Source organism: Myxine glutinosa, chromosome 2, assembly GCF_964187855.1.
Source record: "Myxine glutinosa chromosome 2, kmMyxGlut1.1, whole genome shotgun sequence".
Lineage (NCBI taxonomy): Eukaryota > Metazoa > Chordata > Myxini > Myxiniformes > Myxinidae > Myxine > Myxine glutinosa.
This window is the reverse complement of record NC_136262.1, coordinates 60,326,927-60,349,420: the sequence shown is the minus strand read 5'-3', so window position 1 is coordinate 60,349,420 and position 22,494 is coordinate 60,326,927. Positions and strand designations below refer to the sequence as shown.

At 40.3% G+C, this 22,494-nt stretch overlaps 1 protein-coding gene across 7 annotated transcripts in view; it reads left to right on the top strand.

The window, feature by feature from the left end:
• The window catches only part of DTNB (dystrobrevin beta), a 277,429-nt gene that overhangs the window by 171,447 nt on the left and 83,488 nt on the right, over positions 1–22,494 (top strand). For all 7 annotated transcript variants that reach the window (XM_078773345.1, XM_078773348.1, XM_078773344.1 and 4 more), the window contains exon 9: positions 4,919–5,043. In XM_078773345.1, coding sequence (XP_078629471.1) covers positions 4,919–5,043 — 125 coding nt within the window. The remainder of the gene's footprint in view (positions 1–4,918; positions 5,044–22,494) is intronic.

Sequence of the window (22,494 nt, the reverse complement as noted above, 5' to 3'; positions counted from 1 at the left end):
TTGAAGAAGAGGCAAGTTTTTACCGCCAAGAAGAAGAATCAATAACAAGAAATAAAGACAAGAATCAAACTTGGATGGAGACAATATGGGAAACTCGGTAACATTATGAGAGGTAGCTTACCAATATTAGTCAGGGCCCTTAGGGATATTTTGGTTCAAATTCTTCCAAAAGCATCAAATTTGGCGCAGATGTTGCCCATGCCATAATCTTTCGATTTTTGATGGGCGCCAAGGGCGGTATGATCCGGGGACCATACCGGTCCATCCCGCCATGTCACCTGACCTATGACGTCATAATTAGGAGATGCATCCAATCGCATGGCGTACTATAAGTGGTCAAAGTTCAAAATAAATCGATCGAAAAATGAAGGCAGGGATCCATTTTTAAGGTTTTCATAAAATCCAATATGGCCGCCAGGTCACATGACCTATGACGTCATATTTATGACATGTATACAATCATGTATACATGAACCCAGATCATGATCGCACAAAAATTTAATACAAGGATATGGCATACAGTTCATAAAACATCAAAATCCGTACCTTTGTAATTAGACTGATGAACTGCATATGCCTGCAAGTTAGGAAATAGACATGTAAATATTTCCTCTAATTGTCAAAAATAAGGTCAGAGTTCGATTACCCAACCCAGAAACATAAAATGGTGAACCTTGTGTAAATCTTGACAAAAAACTCAAAAACCGACATGTTTGACTCAGAAATGACCTTTAAGATGACCTTGAGGGTTGACCTTGACCTCGAATCATCAAAATAACATCATAATTGGATTCCTCGACCTCGAAAACCCCTGAAAAGTGGTATCATACATGATTCCAACCCTTTTGGTTATTTAACTGATTTTCCTCTAATCCGGGTGGCGGCCATTTAGTATTTCGCCAATATGGGGCCCCCGGGGGGGGGGGGGCGCCCGTTTTGGCGCCCGTCAAAAATCGAAAGAGTATGGCATGGGCAACATCTGGGCCAAATTTGGTGCTTTTGGAAGAATTTGAACCAAACGGCCCCAAAATATCCCTAAGGGCCCTGACTATATGTCTGAGAAGGAAAGTTTTCAATAAATGTATTATGCCAACTATCATCTATGGGGCAGAGACCAGGGCATTAACAACAAAAGTAAGACCACGGGTCCTGAAGCTCACATGTATCAGGAGCAACAGTCAATGACGTCATAAAATTTTGCTGCTGATGCTAAAAATGCAAAAAATGCCTTTGTAGATTAGGGCAGGATTTTTTTTTAGCGTTTTAGGCCTGATTTCAACCCATTAATGAGCGCAGATTTTAATGCGGTCAATACACCTTCGTTATGCATCAGATATAAAGCTTGTGGCCAAGTTTCATCAAAATCGTGAGTTTGGTTCAAGCGATAATGACTGCAGTGTTTACGGACTCACTGACTGACTGACGTACCTACGGACACTGCTCGATCGCATAAGCTCACCGGACTGAAGTCCAGGTGAGCTCAAAATGAAGAAAAATCTGACAGCAGCATAACACAATATCGACCATGATGTTAGGTATTGCATACGTAGACAGCAGGACAAATGAATGGGTCAGAGAACAAACCAAAACGCAGGGTATCTTGGAATTAATGAAACTCAGGAAAGGGAAATGGGCAGGACACATTAATCAGCAGAATTACAGTTTATTTAAGAACAAGTTTTACTTCAAACCTTATTTGCTGCAACTCTCTCCTGTCCACAGAGTTAATGTGTAAATTTTGCTGTGGCAACGATAATCTTCCTTTTTCTCATGGTCAATATTCGAAAGTTCGTTTTCCACAGTTATGTCCATTATGCGAGGCCAATGCTACTGGTGACGAATTTCACTTTCTTCTTGTCTGTCCAGCGTTCAATGAATCTCATAAGAAGTGTACGAAATGTCCTTATTGGGGAAATCCGTTCGTGTGTAAAATGAATGAGTTATTACCTCCGTCGCCAAAGGTGATGGAGGTTATGTTTTCACCCCTGTCTGTCTTTCTGTTTGTTTGTCTGTGAACAAAATATCTCAAAAAGTTGTCGATGGATTCGGCCAAAATTTGCGAGAGAGGTAGCGCATGCGACAAGGACGAAATGATTAGATTTTGGTGAAGATCCGGATTCGGATCCGACCAGTGGAATTTTTTTTAGTCATTCTTCACCATTGGGAGATAGGGCCAAAAACGATACATAGCAGGATATCTGGAAAAGTTGTGGACGGATTTGGCCAAAATTTGGCAGAGAGGTAGTGCATGTGACAAGTACGAAATTATTAGATTTTGGTGAAGATCCGGATTCGGATCCGACCAGTGGAATTTTTTTTAGTCATTCTTCATCATTGGGAGATAGGGCCAAAAACGATACATAGCAGGATATCTGGAAAAGTTGTGGACGGATTTGGCCAAAATTTGGCAGAGAGGTAGTGTATGTGACAAGTACGAAATGATTAGATTTTGGTGAAGATCCGGATTCGGATCCGGCTACTAGAATCTTTTAAGTGATTCTTCACCATTGGGAGATGGGGCCAAAAACGATACATAGTGGGATATCTCAAAAAGTTGTGGACGGATGTGAACGAAACTTGGTGGACAGGTTGGATGTGTGAGAAGAACTAATCGATTTGATTTTGTAGAAGATCCAGACTGGGATCCGGATACAAGAATGGTTTAATTTTTTAAAAAGTGATTCTCACCATTGTGAGATAGGGACAAAAACGATATATAGCATGTTGTTAAAAAAAGATGTGGACGGGCTATGGTAAAACCTGGTGGATTAGTTGGATTGGTGATAAGAACAAGCTGATTAGATTTTGGTTCATATCTGGATTCCGACCTGGCCTATCAGTGGATATAAAACGTAAACTGTTCACCCTAGCAGAGGCATGTTTTTTTTTTTGTTTTTTTTTTGTAAATGTGTAGACTCAATATGGTCCTTGTATTAAAAGAGAAACGAAATGAAAGAAATGTACCTTTGATGAAAAAAAAACTTCCAATTGCACTGACCTCATTATTAACATCATTGCTTTGAGGCATTCAGCAAGAGAAAAGGGGGAAAACAAACTGTTTTTCTAATCATCCCGCAAGTTGTACTCGACTGTGATGGAGTGCACAACAAAACGCAATTGTCTGGTAAGGTCGATACGGTATAATGAGTGCGGCCTCCTTTCCCAAACGGAATGTTGTGTTGGACTCGATTTGCTCAACCATTGCATTTGCATGTCGTCTAGCCACAGTGAATGTGCCATTTTTAGTACCACAACCCGAGAAGCACAAACACTTTGCAGCCACAAGCACCACAGGGGCTACTTTGTATGCACCGTGTGCCCGTTACGAGGCTATTTTTGCTTGTACGTTGAACACAGTAGCGTTTACAGTTCAGAAATATAAATGCTACCTGATGGCTTCTCATGGTACTTCAATATACTCGTGTATATATACAACTTTTGTAATATGCAGGCATCCTTTCTCGTATAAGACCTTGGAGGTTATTCAGAGGCCATCTCCATATGATGTGTGCAGGTGCTGGGCGAGTTGGTGCATTTGAGCCGTTAAGTCGAAACAGTCCGATGCCTTTTCAGTCTGAATGTGCCCAATCCCTTTAGATCCCAGAAACTAAGCAATCAAACTCGTTTGGTAATTGGACGGGAGACCTCCGTGATGTTTTCGGCTGAGAGGCGTCAGGATAGCTCAGTTGATAGCGTGTTCACTTCTAGGTTGTCAGGTGAGATTTGTTCACACATGGAATCTGAATCGAACTTAAAATTGCCACCTTGATGCAGTGCCATCAAAGAGTGCCATCCATCAAAAGATGATATTGAGTTGGCTGTCCCATCTGCATTTAAATATGTAGTCAGGTTCACTATGTTTTTTCGTTCAAAATCATGGTAGATTAGCAAACCTATACAATTTTAGAAACGTTATTACATGGAAAATCAGAAAATCAATGTTTACATTTGCCAATTCCGACCAATTCGATTCGACCAATTCGACCAATTCGACCAATCGACCAATTCCATTCGACCATTCGACCAATCGCTTCGATCGACCATTCGACCATTCGACCGATTCGATTCGATTCGATTCATCGAATTCGATTCGATCGACCATTCGACCAATTCGATTTGCCAATCAATTTGACCGACCTTTGCTTGTGTGGAACGGACTGTGAAAACGATGCGGACTATATTGTCGGATACGACACACAGGACAGTGATGACGAACTCTAAATGGCATATTCTGTAATCGTGTATGTTTGATCGTGATTGACATCGTGAACCTGACTAATGGACACGATCCCTCGTAAAGAGTTGGCTGTGGTGTACCTTGGCTAAATATTCTCCAAAAAAATTACACAATACCTGCAAGTCAATTTAACAAGGGATACAGTTAATGGTACCCTGGTGTTGGGCTAGCGGCTAGGGTGCCGGCTTAGGATCCTAGGATCCTGCGTTCGAATCCCGGTCAATCGCTGAATTAACGCCAGGGGGGTTGACTCAGCCTGTCGACCTTCCGAGGTCGGCAAATTGAGTACCAGTTCACTGGTAATTCCCTGCTTGTCGTTAAAGGCGGCAAAAAGGGTTGGCGTCAGGAAGGGCATCCGGCCGTAAAACATTGCTTCAAAAAGGGGACCGAAAAACAACAACATACCACAGTTCCCGAAAAAGGCCAACCCCCGCTTGCGGGGAAAAATGGCCTCTAAAAGGTGGTTTTTTTATACAGTTAATGGTACGACCTAGGTTAGTACAGAGAAGTTACGTAAAAGTTTAGATTTAGTTCAACGGATGTTCATATAGCATTGCCATGATGGGCCAAATAACCCCCTCATGTGTTGTACGTTTCTTGCATGTATCATTATATGTTAAAGAACCATTATTATTGAAGCATAATAAATTTGTGCTGATTGTGCTGTATATTTGACGACAGAAATCTCCAGCCAAGAAGCTGACTCGTGCCCTGAGCAAGTCCCTGGGCTGTGTTCCAAGCCGCGATCATATCCATCCCGTTTACCCTGATCAGCCAGAGAAGCCTCTTGACCTGACACACATTGTGTGAGTCTTCAACACATGTTAACAGCAGCACTTTGACCTTTGAACTTTGGATACAACTTATTTAGTAAATGCAAACGCATTTTGCAATCAACTTGCTACTCGCCCCTTTGTGAGTCCCACTTCAGTTATGAGAATCTTTAAAATCTAATCATGTGTTTTCTTTTCTCATGTGTACACTATCTTGTAAAATCTGTAATCTGAGGCCTGCTATGAATACAAACCGACGGTGGTCAGTTTATTAAGCAGCTCTGCAATAGTAGTAGGAGAATGGGGGTTCTGAGGCACACTTAAATTTAACATTGAAGTCAATGGAGAAAATTAAGGTTAATTATTGACTCACTGGATTTTCAATTAGATTTTATCCTCCAATTCATTCCCACCCCCAAGATTTCAAGATGTTCAACAGACATTCGCTGACGCTCATTCTCACTCACTGCGTAAGTTCGCTGTTAGTCGGCGCATTCAAGACACCCCATTCTCCTACTACTTGTGGTGGAAGGGAAAATTGGGGGAAGGGAAATTAGGGAGGGGAAGGAGAGGGAGAAATGGGGGAAGGGGGAATTGGGGAGGGGGCTGCATTTGATTATATCAAATCTAATCGATTATATCTAAGTGAACCAATGAATGGAATGAGGAGGAAAATTAAGAAATTAAAAGTGTAATGGAAATATTATTTTCAAGAATCTTACTATAATTCACCAAATGTCCGTCCGTCTGTCCGTTCGAAGGTACCGCAAAAACGGCTGAACCGATCGCAACGATATTTTGTGTGGGTAATCCTAGGACCCCCTGGAGTAAAATAGGCTTTATTGTTTTTCCAGTTTTCCAAGTTTTCCAATTTTCCAGTTTTTCCAAACACGATGGAATAATATTTACCGATATGAACAGTGATGTGGCTTTTGTTGAAATTCTACAAATACTGTTTAGATTTTGATGAGAATTACGAACCTGCAGTGAATCCGGGAGTGGACAGATGACGGCAATGCGTGGGTTTGATAATATCCCAATACAACCGTCATTCAATCGTAACATTAAATCGTTAAACATTAATCGTGTTAATCGTTTTGTTAAATTATCAATTGATGTTTGGAATTGAGTGAATACAATTACGATTTTGAATTCGTAATTGTGTTCACCCAACCGTACGGAACTTCACATCAGGATTTAATATATTTGTTTATGTCACGAATGTTGTTAAAAGTTTATTTTTTATATTAATGTTATTTAATTTGTGATTGGAGTTATGCTGTTTGGAATGAAAAAAGATATCGAGTTCAAGTGAATGACGAAATGCCGTGATGGTTTCTACTTTCTAAACGTGACATTCGCGGATCGCCATATGCAGATTCGCCATTGACTGGGTATGGAACACACGTACATGTTTGTTTGCAAACGGGTACGTTTCTCGTGGAAGTCCTTCACGAACTTGCTGTCCATGTCTGACGTGCGACTGAAGGTGCTCCAGGAATGTGGAATTTATTGGTTTCATGCTTTATCATTCACCGTTTCTGCATTGTCTGTTTGTTTCTGTCCTCCCACCCGTGCAGAGCACGGGTACCTCACTCGTAACTCTAATTTCGGGGAGGAGGTTTAAATGAGAAAGTGGGGATAAAGAAGAAGAATAAGATTATGTAGTTGATGATGTTGGTGTTATTGACTTTAATTAAAGTTTTATCGATATTTTTTCCCTAAATAAATGGAGGAGAGAGTGAAGACATTCCTAAGGATTCTTTATGTTTTAAAAATCAAGATATAAATGTATATGTTGGAAACCAAAAAGGTTTTCACACTCTGTATGAATTTTTCTCATAAATAAATGAGTTATTGTGTTAAGTGTAAAAAGAAAACCAATACTAAAAATGTCTCATATGTTAAAAGTAAAAATAATAGAGTTTATCAAAAGCGGATATGTTTAGTGTGTGGCTCTAAAAAGTGTGAATTCATTTCTAAGCATAAAAGTGGAGGAGATATACAAAAGATTTTGTCGGGTAGTAATTTTACAACAACTGGAATTCCAGGGGAATTACACCTTCCTGGATATTCTTTCTGTGGTCCAGGAACAAACTGGATATAAGATTAGATGAGGCTGACAATCCTCAACCTTGGTCTAAACTTCTAAATAGGGTTGATGAAGTGTGTATGAAACACGATATTGATTATGGGAATAGCACTACGTTGGATGAAAAACATAGAGCCGACAGAGAAATGTTGTACAATTTGTCTTTGATACGAAATCCAACGTTGAGAGAGAAAGTTGATAAGTTTATTGTGAAAACATTGATAAGTGCTAAATTGAGACGGGCTTGGTTATCAAAAAAACTATTAAGCTCTAATGATGTTATCAAGATTGAGGAGCAAATAGCTTTAGCTGATGAATTACATAAACCTATAATCACAAAGTTTAAAAGAAGGAAGGTTTATTCCCAAGGGGTTGATTACATCTGCTCTGGTAATTTAATTGAACTAAATAATGATAAGGGATACAAGCATGCTTTAACCATTATTGATTTGAGGAGTAGATTTGCATGGGTTGTTCCTTTGAAAAACAAAAGTGGTAATACTCTTATGTTAGCTTTCAGTGAAATATTTAGTAAAAGCATAAGGAAACCAAAGAAGTTATGGATTGATGAGGGAACAGAGTTTTATAACAAAACATTTATGAATTTCCTTAAAGATAATGGTACTACATTATACAGCACCTTTAATGAAGGAAAGGCAGTTGTTATTGAGCATTTTAATCACACTTTGAAAGAGAGACTATATAAAAAATTCACACAACTCGGTTCTCAACAATGGGTATCTTTAATTCAGGACATTGTAGATAATTACAATAATACAGTTCATTCATCAACAAAATCAAAATCGTCGGAAACATTTACAAAATTAGAATACGAAAAGGAGATTAATTTGAGAAAGCCAAAGTTCAAAGTTGGTGATATTGTAAGAATATACAGATGGAAAATTCATTTTGAGAAAGGTTATACAAAAAGATGGACTAATGAACTCTTTTAAATTGTTGATGTAATGAATACAATTCCTTGGACTTACAAATTATATGATTTAAAAGGAGAAGAGATTTTAGGTTCATTTTATTCACAGGAATTACAAAAGACACAGGAAAGCAGATAATACCCTTGAAAGCAATAGGTTGACACTTTACTACTATACAGGGATGGGACGATTAATGTTGTTGTTTGGGGGATAGGAATATAGAAATATACCTTATTCCTGGACTACAATCCTCTTCAACCCTGAGTAGCTCTTCTATGAGACTGCTCTCAAGAAACTCCTCATAATTCTTTCGTACTCTAAGAGTTGTTTTTAAAAATGGGTTCCTCTTTTCACCCTGTATTGAGCACCCAAGTCTCATAGTTAGTGGCATTGATTTATAAAAGGAGTTATTTAGAGCTGTTTTAAAGTATCTGTCACATTGTTCCACAGCCTCCTGAATAGATTTAGGTTTATTAACAAACTTTTTTAACTTCATAATTGTTGGGGGTTTCTTCGTATTATAACAGTGCTCCATTTATAAAGTAATATTTATAGATGCCTCTTTGCTAAAAATAAAATTTTCTTGGCGATTTAGCCATTTCATCTCTGATCAACAAAGATACTTGTACCAAGAATCAACTTCCAACATATTGCTTGTTAATATACTTGATGGTGATGAGTGTAAAAGAAAATTTAATGATTCTCTAAAATACAACATAAACAAATATTCATTGGCCCACTTAGTGAGTATAATCAAATGCAGTCCCCCTCCCTAATTCCTCCTTCCCCCATTTCTCCCTCTCCTTCCCCTCCCTAATTTCCCTTCCCCCAATTTTCCCTTCCACCACAAGTAGTAGGAGAATGGGGTGTCTTGAATGCTCCGACTAACAGCGAACTTACGCAGTGAGTGAGAATGAGCGTTAGCGAATGTCTGTTGAACATCTTTAAATCTTGGGGGGTGGGAATGAATTGGAGGATAAAATCTACAGACTTGGCATTTAATATGGAATTTTTTTTTTTTCTTGACTTGGGTTTACTTTCTTAACTCAGTATATCAATCTGGTGAGTTTCTTTTACACTTTGGTGATTTATTTGTTAGTGCCTGTATCCAGAAGGCTAGTCAACCAACGACTGGTTCAAGCAGGCTATCGTGCCAGGCATCCCCTGAGAACGCCACGCCTGACCAGACAACACGGCCAGCGCCGATTGCAGTGGGCCAGAGAGCACCGTCAATGGCAGCCAGGACACTGGAATCACGTGATCTTCAGTGACGAGTCTAGATTTCTGGTCTATCGTCAAGATGGCCGCGTCCGAGTGTGCAGACAAGTGCATGAAGCCTACAACAAAGATTGTATAGTGCCAAGAGTCCAAGCTGGAGGTGGTGGGGTGACCGTTTGGGCTGCTTTTCATGCAGGGGGCAAAACTGACCTGGTTGTTCTGAATGGAAACCTGAACCAGTTCAAGTACAGGGCCATTCTGGAAGAAACATTGCTTCCATTTGCTCGTGCAGCCTTTCGAGGAAACTGTCTTCCAAGATGACAATGCACGGCCTCATCGTGCTCGCATGATCCAACACTTTCTTGCTGACCGTGGTGTAGAGCATATGGAGTGGCCTGCCATGTCCCCGGATATGAATCCGATAGAGAACTTGTGGGCAGAATTAACACGTCAAATCGACCACTTGGACCAGCAGCCGACCTCTGTGCGTGAATTGCAGCAGGCTATTGTCACTGCATGGCAAGCGATTCCTGTCCAAACCTTGGCAAATCTCGTGAACAGCATGCTTCAACGTGTACGTGCTCTCCTGAATGCTCGTGGGGGTTACACGAAGTACTGAACTGTAATTTTACTGTCCGTAATCCCAGTCGTAATTTAACTTTTGTTTTTGATTAAAAAAATTTGGCTAATGTGCAAAATATAGAGATACTTCTGGAAAACGTACAGAAGTTTAACACAGTACTGTCCATGAATTGAGTTCGATATCAGTTTACATCACTTTCAAGGATCAATTTATTTGTTTCGAAATGTCAAATGTGGTTTTTGTTTCTTTTAAAGGTCACATTAACAAAATCTAGAATAATTTCAACATAATTCCAATGAACTTTTGGTTCTAAGACATCTTGAAAAGTAAGTTCACCCCCACAAAAAAAATATTCCATACTAAATGCCAAGTCTGTAATTGAAAATCCAGTGAGTCAATAATTAACCTTAATTTTCTCCATTGACTTCAATGTTAAATTTTAGTGTGCTTCAGACCCCCATTCTCCTACTACTTGCAATGCTGTTGAAAAACCCAAAGTCACCTTTCCATGCCAACCATCTTGACAAATTGTGCCATGCATTGTTTCAGCCAGGTTATTCATCTTTCCACATTCTTTCTGTGATCTCGCCCAACCAAAATGTACGTTTTCAATTGGCTAGTGAGCACCACACTTTGTGCATGCTACCAAGATGGTTGCACCTACACATTTGTGACACTCGGGTCAGAGCACCTGGTTGTTGATTCATTGCCACAGATACAAGGCCCAAGTTACTCTTCTTGCATTATGCTGAAGATGACGAGCAATTTGCTGAAAAAAAGTCCACAGGATACGTGTTTTGTAGTGTATGTGCACACTTCGGAGCTAGATTGGATTGGCAGTGAAGACATGCTTTCACTAACCATTCCTACACTAACCTTTCCAATTCTTACATGTACAGTATCACGTTGAATGTTCTGCCAAGAAATTAGACTTCAATTTAAGAATGAATAATTCATGTGAGATGGTGTTGGTTTGTGTTGGCGGACAGGTTGAACAATGGATGGAATCACTAGAACATTGATTGAGGTATACTAACCGCCATGGTGAGCAGAGAGAAGCTGGCATTTTGCGCATTTACCTTTAGATGGAGTAAAGGTGGTTGTTAACCCTTCAACAAAGCAAAAGAGGGTTAACGCTCTTTTGCTTCGACGAAGGATGACCGCCACAAATGTTAGCTTCTCCTTGCTTCCCAAGGTGGTTAGCATACCTTGATCAACATCTGTTGATTCCATTCATTATACTTTAATTGTTTTTGACTACTTCCCCATGATGCTTACATTTCTGTGACCCTGCAATACACAAGAAACTGATGGTAAGATGAGCATCCTGAGCTTATCCGCATGAGAGGTTGTAAGGCCAACTCACAGTCTGTGGAAGGGACTCTGGTGATACACATTATCATATCAAAGCTCTCTTACAGTGTACGTTAATGTAGGAGGAGGCTGTTAGGCATATCAAGCCTGGGCAATGGTTGCCAGCCGACATATGGTTATGTGTCCATTCTCCATCCATTTTTGATTCCGAGCATCAAGTAATCGGTCTGATTTGGCTGGGGTCTTGTTTTGAACTGCTGACCTCCCATACTCAGAGCAGATTCCCATCATGTCAATAAAACGATGGAAAAAAGGACCGACAAGGCAAGTGAAGGGGTAGAGGGAAGGTTTAGTAAGAGGTCCAAGCAAAAGTTAAGTATTGTTACATTTATAGGGGGTAGGCAATGGAATACCTTAGGGCCAGGTAGGATTGTATAGGATACTAGGATAGTGTGCTCCGAATGTCACGATGAAAAAGAAGAACCCCCTGTACCTAAGTAGGGACCCATAAGACCGGATGTCAGGTAAGAGTGAATCTTTGTCCCCATGATGAGGGGTGCGGTTAAGGGTAAATCCCCTGTATGTAAATGGCCTCTGTGATTTCCCCTCTTTTCGTTATAACACACACCACTTCCGCCATGCTTTGCACACCTAAAATAAACACCAAATAAAAGTACCCGGAACCAGGACACTCAACTACCGCTGATACAACCGACCGGGTGATCACAAAGGCCGGCAAGTGGCCGTGAGGCCACGCCTCGAAGAATGATTGGTCAGGACGGCCAAAGAGCGAGGAGATGGACTTGCTGATTGGAGCACGCACGACAACGTCGAATGATGTAAGAGCCTTGGGAACAAAAGACTTGAGGCCCGGAATTTTGTGCTCTTACGCCAGGAAAGTGAACAGTCGCAGATACGACTCTTTTGCATTGTGGCCGTCATCACTAGCAGTCAAAGTTATATCTCTTGCGCTGGGTTCCTATTGAAGGCACAGTTGCATTTTCCTGCTATTGCGTTTGGACAGGGACATTGGTGTCGTGCAGTCGGGCATTTGTGCTTTTTGGTCCGGCCGATCGGTTCGAGCGGCCGCATTTTCCTTTCCCTGGCTCGTTGGTGCTGATGGTGCGGCGGCTGTCCATGCTGAGACCGCGTTGCTGTGTGGAGCAGACGGCGAGTGGATGGGCGCGGCCTGCTCGCTTTGCGCTCGGCGGCTGGAGGAATGAACTGCGTGCCAAGACCTGTTTCCAGCGCACGGACTTTGCGCCAGGGCGTGTGTTTTCCCGCACACGGATGCGGGGGCCTGTGACGATCCCGGATGATCAAGGCGACCAGAGCTAAGTACACAAACACACATTTTTACTTTCAGTTATTTTTCCCCTTGTGTTGTTTTACACGTCTGTATGGAGGGTCCCTCGATTAGGAATCTTAGTTTTATTGTGCATTTTCTTGTTTGCTGGCATTAGTTTTATTAAGCCTTTTTATTGTACATTTTAATTCCATGTTGGGTTGAGTTGATTACCAGGGTCGAAGACGTCCAGTGGGGTCTGTGCAGGTAAGAGCTTCGCTACCCTTCGCTGCCTCATCCCCCATGCGTATTCACTCTGCAATAGTTGGATTGTACACCTCGGAGTGTAAAGCTCGATTGGCTACCCGTTACCTTAGAGGATGTTAATCCCGGGAATACGACAGTATTTAAACTTCACTTGCTTCAGGAAACCTGCAGTGTAGAATAAAGTAGACCATAAAGGTCATCACAGAAAGTGTTGGCTGCCCTAAACTATCGACCTTCCCTTATCAGAGCCATGTAATGTGCCGCTATCATGTACTTTAACCTCGCTTTTTCGCCAAGCCAGATTGAGGCGTCAATCAGACCTTCTTTGAAGATGACCAGCCATGTCTGGAAATATTCCACCATCTTTGCATACATAACAATCAGTTGTCTCTTTATGCTGTATGAGCAGACTCATCACAAACAAATTTAGGTTACTGAGATGCAAGCAAAACCAGTAATGAAGACGTTTGACAGCTATGTATCTTACGTGGTATACAGGAGACTATTTGCAGCATGGAAAAGGTATTTACATTTTGTTGGATTTCTAGTGAGCGACACAAACAGCTGATGCAACTCATAGCATCAGTATTTTATAGCAAGCTGATGGGAAACTGTACGTTTGAGGAAACAGATTTTCCTTCCTCTGTTTGTTTCCTTCATACTTCCTGTTGTTTTATGTGCCGCACAGTCCCTGGTGAAAGGCAACGCACAACTCACAGTCCATGCATGCACTTCCTTGGCATCATCGGCTCTGTAAATTAGGCCGTCCCATTTGTGTGCTGTAATGGTGAACACATTCCTCTGGAACTGTGCACGTCTTCAATTCGCAGGGGAATACCTGAGCCTCCTTTCTCTCGTTATTATTTGATTATAGGGTGTAGGAATGTCAATACCAACCCGGAAGCTAGGAGCCATGAGCTCTTCCATGAGCCTCGACCATGTATACAAAAAGGAAATTACTACTGCACATTTTCAACACCCATCTTAGCCCCGCCATTCCTGAGCCACCACTTTGTCCCAAGGCCTCCAACTATATGTTGAGTGGTCACTTTAAAGCCTCCAACTATATCAGAAGTGTTCACTTTAAAGCCAGCGACTCGCATGCTCTGGGATTTTCTGGATAACCAGTTTGCATTGTCCCATGAGGATGAGCATTTAATTCCAACCCAAGGTCGATAGCAGAAGCTTAAGTTTCCTCTTGGGAACCTCTTCACAGATATGTGGCTTGACCTTGTCAATACCAACCCGGAAGCTACAAGCTAAATTGCTGAATTGCTGTCCCATTAACGTCGTTCCTTACCCTGAATGCGTAGGAATTATACAGTTTGAGGAACTATTAATTCCGAGCAGCCATCGGGTCATGACGTATTGATGTGAGATTCTTGCTCACATGGGTTTGCTTATACCTGAGCCCTTCCAAAAAATGTCCTTGAGAATTGCTTGCACCGATATTTTTTTTAACTTTCAGATATTTAGTAACCTGCTTCGCGATGTCATGATCCTGCACATCCTGTTGATCCTGATTTCAGTTTTGTCGAGCACAAATGTTTGGAATCGAGAACAAATAGTCAGGAAAAGGCGTTGGCACCGAATGGTGGTATGCGAGGTAATGCGCCAGGATGTGTTTGCCGATATCTACCAACACCTTTTTGTGCATGTTAGAGGCGCCTTCAATTTTATTTTGCTAAACTCTACTAATTAACTTCAGAGCTGCTCTGGAAATGATTCAGAAGGTCTGCGGAGAAATTAGGAAATTGTAAAAAAAATAAAAAAAATTCGGCTTCAATTACCACAATCCTGTTTTAATGAAAGCCAACATGGCTAATTGGAAACCAGTTTGCACAATGGATAAAATATTCCCTCCTCCTTCCTCCCTCCTCCTCATAGTATTTTTTTTAAAGTTTTAACATCCACACCGGAGGCTAGGCCGTTGAGAGGAACCTCACGTTTCAAAAAAGAGAGACTGCTGCTCCAGTAGCAATCATCCCAGAATCATTCATTCATTGGAATGATGCGTTCAATTATTACAAAGCAACAATGTCGACTCAATTATCACAAAGCAACAACGTCGACAATGCAACATAATTATCTTGTGCCCCCGCACAGCGAGAGATGGGGTTTTGCAATAGCTTGTGTGTTTGTGTGTGTGCATATATATATATATATGTGTGTGTGTGTGTGTTTGTGTGTGTGTGTGTGTGTGTGTGTGTGTGTGTGTGTGTGTGTGTATAAGAGAGAGATAGAATTGTGAGGAACAGAAATGAAAAAACGATGTGTGTGTGTGTGTGTGTGTGTGTGTGTGTGTGTGTGTGTGTGTGTGTGTGTGTGTGTGTGTGTGTGTGTGTGTGTGTGTGTGTGTGTCCAGGCCATAACCTTTTTTTTTTTTTACCATTTCACGTATTGTTATCAAATTTTCAACAAAACATTATTATGAGAATATGGATGGTCGATTAAAAATTGGATCAAAATGTGAAGGGGCAAAGTCAGTGACTATAAATAGTCCTTATTAGCCCCACCGCAGTGCGTCATCGCTTCCACGTTTCTTTTTTTATTTACCATTGAGCTTCAGTGTCTGTCCAGGCCATACATATTTTACCAAATGAGCTTTTGTCATCAAATCTTCAACAACCCTTTATTATTCGAATATGGAGAATACTAATTAATAAAATGTACAATTTTTTTTTTTAACTGTCGTTTTCATCAAGTTTAGTTTGAGTACAAAGCAGACACGGACGGGCTTTGCATTTTGAGATGACTTCTAGTTCAGATTGTAAAAATAATCTGAAATGCTTTATTTCTCTTTACCCCATGTATAATTGCAGCCTGGTGTTGGCTTAGTGGTTAGGGTGTTGGCTTGGGATCCCCAGTCAATTGAGTTCATAATCCCAGTCAATCACTGAATTAATGCCAGGGGGGTTGACTCAGCCTGTCATCCTCCTGTGGTCGGCAAATTGAGCACCAGCTTGCTGGGATGAATGATCCCGGTGTGTACCCCAACTTAGAATAGGCACACCGTATCCCACCGGGGGACATGGTCCTTAGAGGATCCAGCGCTTGTACAAATATTCTTGAATTTTGCATGTTTGAATAAGTTTCTGTGTTTTGAACTTTTTCTTCATGTCCCAGGAGTTTGGAGTGAGGATTCCAAGGGTTATACATATTTGAATTGTTGCTTAAGGGGTGTAGAACGGTAAAGAGAATAACTAAGTTCGCGCTTCGCACAGCCTCTCCTAATTTATTTCATAGGCTAATTAAGAGTGAGTCGGTAAGTGTTTAGGCTGGAACGGTAACACCTGCATTGAACCTTGCGGGAGCCACGGTTCCAGGGGGGGGGGGGGGGGCGCGGTTACGTTTATAGAGGGTAGGCAATGGAATACCCTCGGGCCAGGTAGGATTGTATAGGACAGTGTGCTCCGAATGTCACGATGAAAAAGAAGAACCCCCGATGAAAAGAGGCGACTAAGGGTTGGCGTCAGGAAGGGCATCCGGCCATAAAAACATTGCCTCAAATTGCATATGTGCATACCCCTGATACATATTTGCGTTCATTGGATTTGTACAAATCAGCAACAATTGGACAATGTTGCGTTTGGCAAGTTTAGTGATTTAAGATTGCATAGTTTGAATATGAAGTCAGTTTGAAGTCAACTGTGCATTTATTATTGCTATTTAGTAGTAGCAGTAGCAGTAGTAGTAGTAGTAGTAGTAGCAGTATCAGTAGTAGTAGCAGTAGCAATAGTATCAGTAGTAGTAGTATCAGTAGTAGTAGTACCAGTAGTAGTAGTAGTAGTAGCAGTAGTAGTAGTATCAGTAGTAGTAGTAGTAGTAGTATCAGTAGTAGTAGTATCAGTAGTAGTAGTAGCAGTAGTAGTAGTAGTAGCAGTAGTAGTAGTAGTATCAGTAGTAGTAGTAGCAGTAGTAGTAGTAGTAGCAGTAGTAGTAGTAGTAGTCGTATCAGTAGTAGTAGTAGCAGTAGCAGTAGTAGTAGTAGTAGCAGTCGTATCAGTAGTAGTAGTAGTAGTAGTAGTAGCAGTAGTAGCAGTAGCAGTAGTAGTAGTAGTAGTAGCAGTAGTAGTCGCACTAGTAGTAGTGGTTGTAGTAGTATCGGTATTTTCAGTATGAACACAAAACGGCATGATTGTTGACTTCGTTCAACGATATCCTGTGTGCTCCAGCGGGCTGCAAACTTCCTTTTACTGGATTTGAGTGTTTTTTTGTTTTTTTGCGACTCGGAATCGTGCACTGCTAATTGGGAGCCAAGCGAAATCTGTCCTCCAAATCCGCTGGACCTTCCTTGTTTGTGTTGCTGCTAATGGGAAACATGCTGCTTGGCTCTAGCTTAAACTCATTCAGGCCTGAACTGGTTCAGAATAATTCCAAGGACCGTTTTTGTTCTGCCTTCCATTCACTTCCAAATTTTGCGCCGTTTCCATTGGCTCTTTCACTTCAAAAGGAAGTGAGTTAATCGCTTATTGGTTTTTGCTCTGTGTGGTCATTCTCTTTCTCATTTATTTCCTGTAGCCATTGTTTGCTTGTTGTTGAGTTTTTTTTTTTAATGATTGTTCAGTTGTCGTCAGAGTGCAGAACCCTTTCCACTTGGGATTGCTATTTGGGGCGCTGTATTGTATTTGGCGGGATTGATTAATTGACGGTGTGGTATGATTCTACCTGGAGTTGCTGCACTTTCAACCCCTACTTCCTAATTAAGGCCGCAACCGATGCAGGACGCCAAACATGATGTCCAACCCATGATGTGCACCATCATTTTTTGTAAGTCGGAAAGTCGAGGGTCCCCTCTTTGTTCAAGTGTCCCTTCTTGATTTGCAACTTTTATTTTGTGTGCAGTGAAGCGCCATCGATTTCGCAGATCGTGTTGTCGTCGGGATGTTCTTATGCGATTCCTCCGTTAACCAGAGAGTTTTCATAATCCCCTTATGCTCGAAAATTACAGCATAATCTGGCTGCACTTGGTGCGAATGTTAATGCTGGATGGATAGATTCTGTGTTTGATGGATTTCATTACACAGTGTTGCAATATTCAAGTCTACATGTTTAGCAGTCGTGTACAACCTCCTTTTGCATACATCTGTTTCTACCTTCTCTTCCTCTTTCAGCATATCATCCTCTTCCCTCTTCCTCTTGCATTCCTCAACCAACCACATTTTTGAATTAACTTCATTTTTTTCATCATCGCATCGCCTTTTCGCAATTCCCTTATCATCATACCATCCCTTAGCGCACCCCACCCCCCACCCACACAATCTCTCCTCCCTTCGCTCTCGCCTCTCCGCTCTAACCTGCACGGTGCGCACAAAGCCACACGGCGCATCCTCAACAGAGTGCCGTCCTCTTCGGCTGCAAGCCTCCGTCTCCTCGTTCTTTGCATGAAGCATGTTTCATATCTGAGTTGTACGGGTCGATTTTGTTAATGCATGTTGAGATGTGAAGTTCTTCAGTACAGCAGTGACACATAAATTCGTCACAACAGACAGTTTATCATTTCCATCTCTGGACGGCAGTCTTGCCCACCTGTCCGTTGCTGCAATCTTTGAATTGGAATGGATGCGGTTGTGGCACCTGTGTCGAAGGACTTTCCAGGTGGGACATAATTGTCTACTGTTATTATCTGTAAATTCATTTATGGCTTAATAATCTCAGAAGTGAAGTCATCGGCATGATTTAACTTGGCCAAACTTGAGAATGCGAGGTGGAGGGCTTGCTTTTGACTATCTCAAGTAAGATTGATTGGAGAGGAAGAGTTTGCACGCATTGAAGTTTACTATTGTGTCTGAACTCCCCTCGAATGTTGTGCCAGCTTGATTTTGATTCTATGTACTTCCGAGACATGTCGCTGTCGTTATTATGCCTGTTTATACACTTAGCTCTTTCAAAGCACTTATATTTTGTGAGGAACCTTATATCAGTGCCATTTTTACAGTTGTTGAGGATACATCGATATACTATGTATGCAAAGATGAAGGGAAGTGCTAATATGGGGAGAAATAAAGAGGACCAGGAGAGAAGATAGAGAGAGGGGTGAATATACTGAAGCACAAAGGGATATATGTGTATATATATATATATATATATATATATATACATATAATATAGATATATATATAATATAGATATATATATAACTATAAATAATTATATATATAATATATCTATACTGCATGAGTCTGCTCTCACCTAATCAATTACCCCAGGTGGCTAGGATTATAAATAAATTGACTCCCCCATGCTCTTCCAGCTGAAGAAAGCTACATAAAGCAACCAAGAAAAGCTACACAAGGTAAGCCGTTTGTAGCTTTTCATATCGTTGTGTAGCCTTTCTTGGTTGCTTTATGCCACTTTCTTTGGCAACAAGAGCATGGGAGGAATTAATTTATTTATAATCCTAGCCACCTGGGGTAATTGATTCGGTGAGAGCCGATTGGTTATACCCTACAATTACAGGGAAAGATGTGATTGGGTCTTGTTATTTATATGTTAACTGTTATTGATATTGCACTTGGTACATGCTTGGAAACGTTGGTGGTGCGCGCTTCTGTCTCCACTGTCGCCGATGACTCGCTAATAAGTGATGAAACCGTCCGGTGACTGAGGGGCCTGTACCATTGGGAATCTCATGCATGTACTACATGTGAATGTTTTACAACTGCAGAGGAACTCAAATAGAGTTTTAAAGAGCTTACCTCATGTAACTTTTCATGGTTGCTTTATGCAGCTTACTTCAGCTAGAAGAGCATGGAAGTATATATATATATATATATATATATATATATATATATATATATATATATAGTCACGTGAAAAAGTAAGTACACCCCATGTAAAGTTTTGACTTTTTCAACATATTTCAACATACAGCTATTTGATCTTCATTTCAACAATATTGATAGACAAAGGTGATATAATATAACAAATATCATGAAACATTTACATTTTGTAGTCCATTGTATAATTTAAATAAACATAAATGCAAATTTTGCATGTGGTAAGAGTAAGTACACCCTTGGCTCTAATAGGTGGCATTGCCCTCTTTGGCAGAAACAACCTCAAGTAGGCGTTTCTTATAACTGTCTACCAGTCTCTGACATCGACTGGGAGAAATTTTTGCCCACTCCTCCATGCCGAATTATTTCAGCTGTGGGATGTTTGAGGGGTTTCCTGCATGCACAGCTCGTTTCAAATCCCCCCACAACATCTCGATGGGATTTAGATCCGGGCTTTGACTTGGCCATTCCAGAACCCTCCATTGCTTTCTATTCAGCCATTCCTTGGTGGATGTACTGGTATGTTTAGGGTCATTGTCATGTTGCAAGGTCCACCTACGGTTGAGCTTCAACTTTCCGACAGATGGACTCACATTATCCTCAAGCACCCTCTGGTACAATAAAGAATTCATAGTGGATTCTATGATGGTGAGCTGCCCAGGCCCTGATGCAGCAAAGCTGCCCTAAACCATAATATTTCCACCACCATGCTTTACAGTTGGTATCAGGTTCTTGTGGTGAAATGCTGTCTTTGGTTTTCGCCAAACATGTCTTCTGGTACTGTGGCCAAATATCTCTACCTTTGACTCATCTGTCCACAGCACATTGTTCCAGAAGTGCTGGTCTTTGCCGAGGTGTTCAATGTTCATTGGCAAACTTTAGTTTTGCCCTGATGTTCTTTCTGGACAGCAAAGGTTTCCTCTTGGCACACCTCCCATGTAGATCAAATTTGTGCAGCCTCTTTCTAATGGTAGACTCGTGCACTTTTACATCAACAGCGGCAAGAGCTACCTGTAGGTCCAGTGATGACATTCTGGGGTTCTTAGAGACTTCTTTCAGCAGCTTGCGGTCTGCTCTTGGGCTGAACTTGCTGGGGCGGCCTGGCCTGAACAAGTTGGCAGTTGTTTGGAATCTTCTCCACTTGTAGATGATCTTCCGGACAGTCGAATGATTGATTTTAAATTGTTTGGAGATCTTTTTTAATCCCTTCCCAGACTCGTAGGCATCTATAACCTTCTTTCTGAAGGTCACAGAGAGCTCTTTGGATCTTGGCATGGTGACGCCGCACACTTCAATAACAAAGAGCAAACCAAACTAAATGTCTGAGGTCTAAATAAGACAGGTTCCTCCAAGAGCCTCTCTAACTATGTTCTAATCATTTGCACCTGAGCTGGTGCACCTGATTCTAATTTTAGGTATTTGAAGTTGTGATAAATGTAGGGGTGTACTTACTTTTTCCACATGCGAAATTTGCATTTATGTTTATTTAAATTATAAAATGGACTACAAAATGTAAATGTTTCATGATCTTAGTTATATTATATCACCTTTATCTATCAATATTGTTGAAATGAAGATCAAATAGCTGTATGTTGAAATATTTTGAAAAAGCCAAAACTTTACATGGGGTGTACTTACTTTTTCACGTGACTGTATATATATATATATATATATATATATATATATATATATATATATATATATATATATATATATATATAAATATATGTATATATAAATATATGTATATATAAATATATGTATATATATATATATATATATATATATATATATATATATATAATATATGTATATATATATATGTATATATATATATGTATATATATATATATATATATATATATATATATATATATATATATATATATATATATATATATATATATATATATATTATAATAGCCGTAGATGATTCTGTTTGGGTGTCTGTCCGGGGTGTGGTTTGCAGAGTAGCTCCACCCATAGCTCCACCCATTCTAGGAGTGGCTTCATATAATTATAAACAAATATCCACCATTTTATTAACTCGCATAGCTTTGAGGCCTGTTTTGTAGGCCCGTGGTGTCTTGCTCTCTCTCCCAGTTTTATTTCAAATCAAATTCGATATAACATTTCATTTTTCACAGTCGCTAACATTGTTTTAGACTCGGTTGAAAAAAAACGGGAAGAAAATCCAATGAAAGTTGCCCTTTATAGAACGAAATGAATTCTCAAACGCCTGTAACTTCAAGGCCATTGAGTCTCTCTCACGCCTTTATCTCCAATCTAACTCATCATATGATTTCATTTTTATCGATGGTTTCAGACTCGGTGTCAGCAATAATTGAGAACATTCCACACACGCGGGAAAATGCAGAGATATATTTTTAAAAATCGCGCCATGATGTATCATACACCGCCCAACATGACACCGACGGCAACATGTCAATATACATTAAAAATTCGCTTTTGCTTTTCCGTTAAGATATATTACTTTTTCGTTTGATGACAGTCGTCACAAAAACGTCAACAATGATGCCGACATATATTTCTTCGTTTTTTTTTCGTTCAACATTATTAGCCGGAAGTAAAATATGTTTCAGGAAATTACCGAGATATTTCTTCGTTTTTTTTATTAGTTATGTGCGCATACACTTTAAATAGGTTTATTTGAAATCTTTAATTTTCCACAAACATTCCACACACGCGGGAAAATGCAGAGATATATTTTTAAAAATCGCGTCATGGTGTATCATACACCGCCCAACATGACACCGACGGCAACGTGTCGATATATATTAAAAATTCGCTTTTGCTTTTCCGTTAAGATATATTACTTTTTCGTTTGATGACAGTCGTCACAAAAACGTCAACAATGATGCCGACATGTATTTCTTCGTTTTTATTTCATTCAACATTATTAGCCGGAAGTAAAATATGTTTCAGGAAATTACCGAGAGATATTTCTTCGTTTTTTTTATTAGTTATGTGCGCATACACTTTAAATAGGTTTA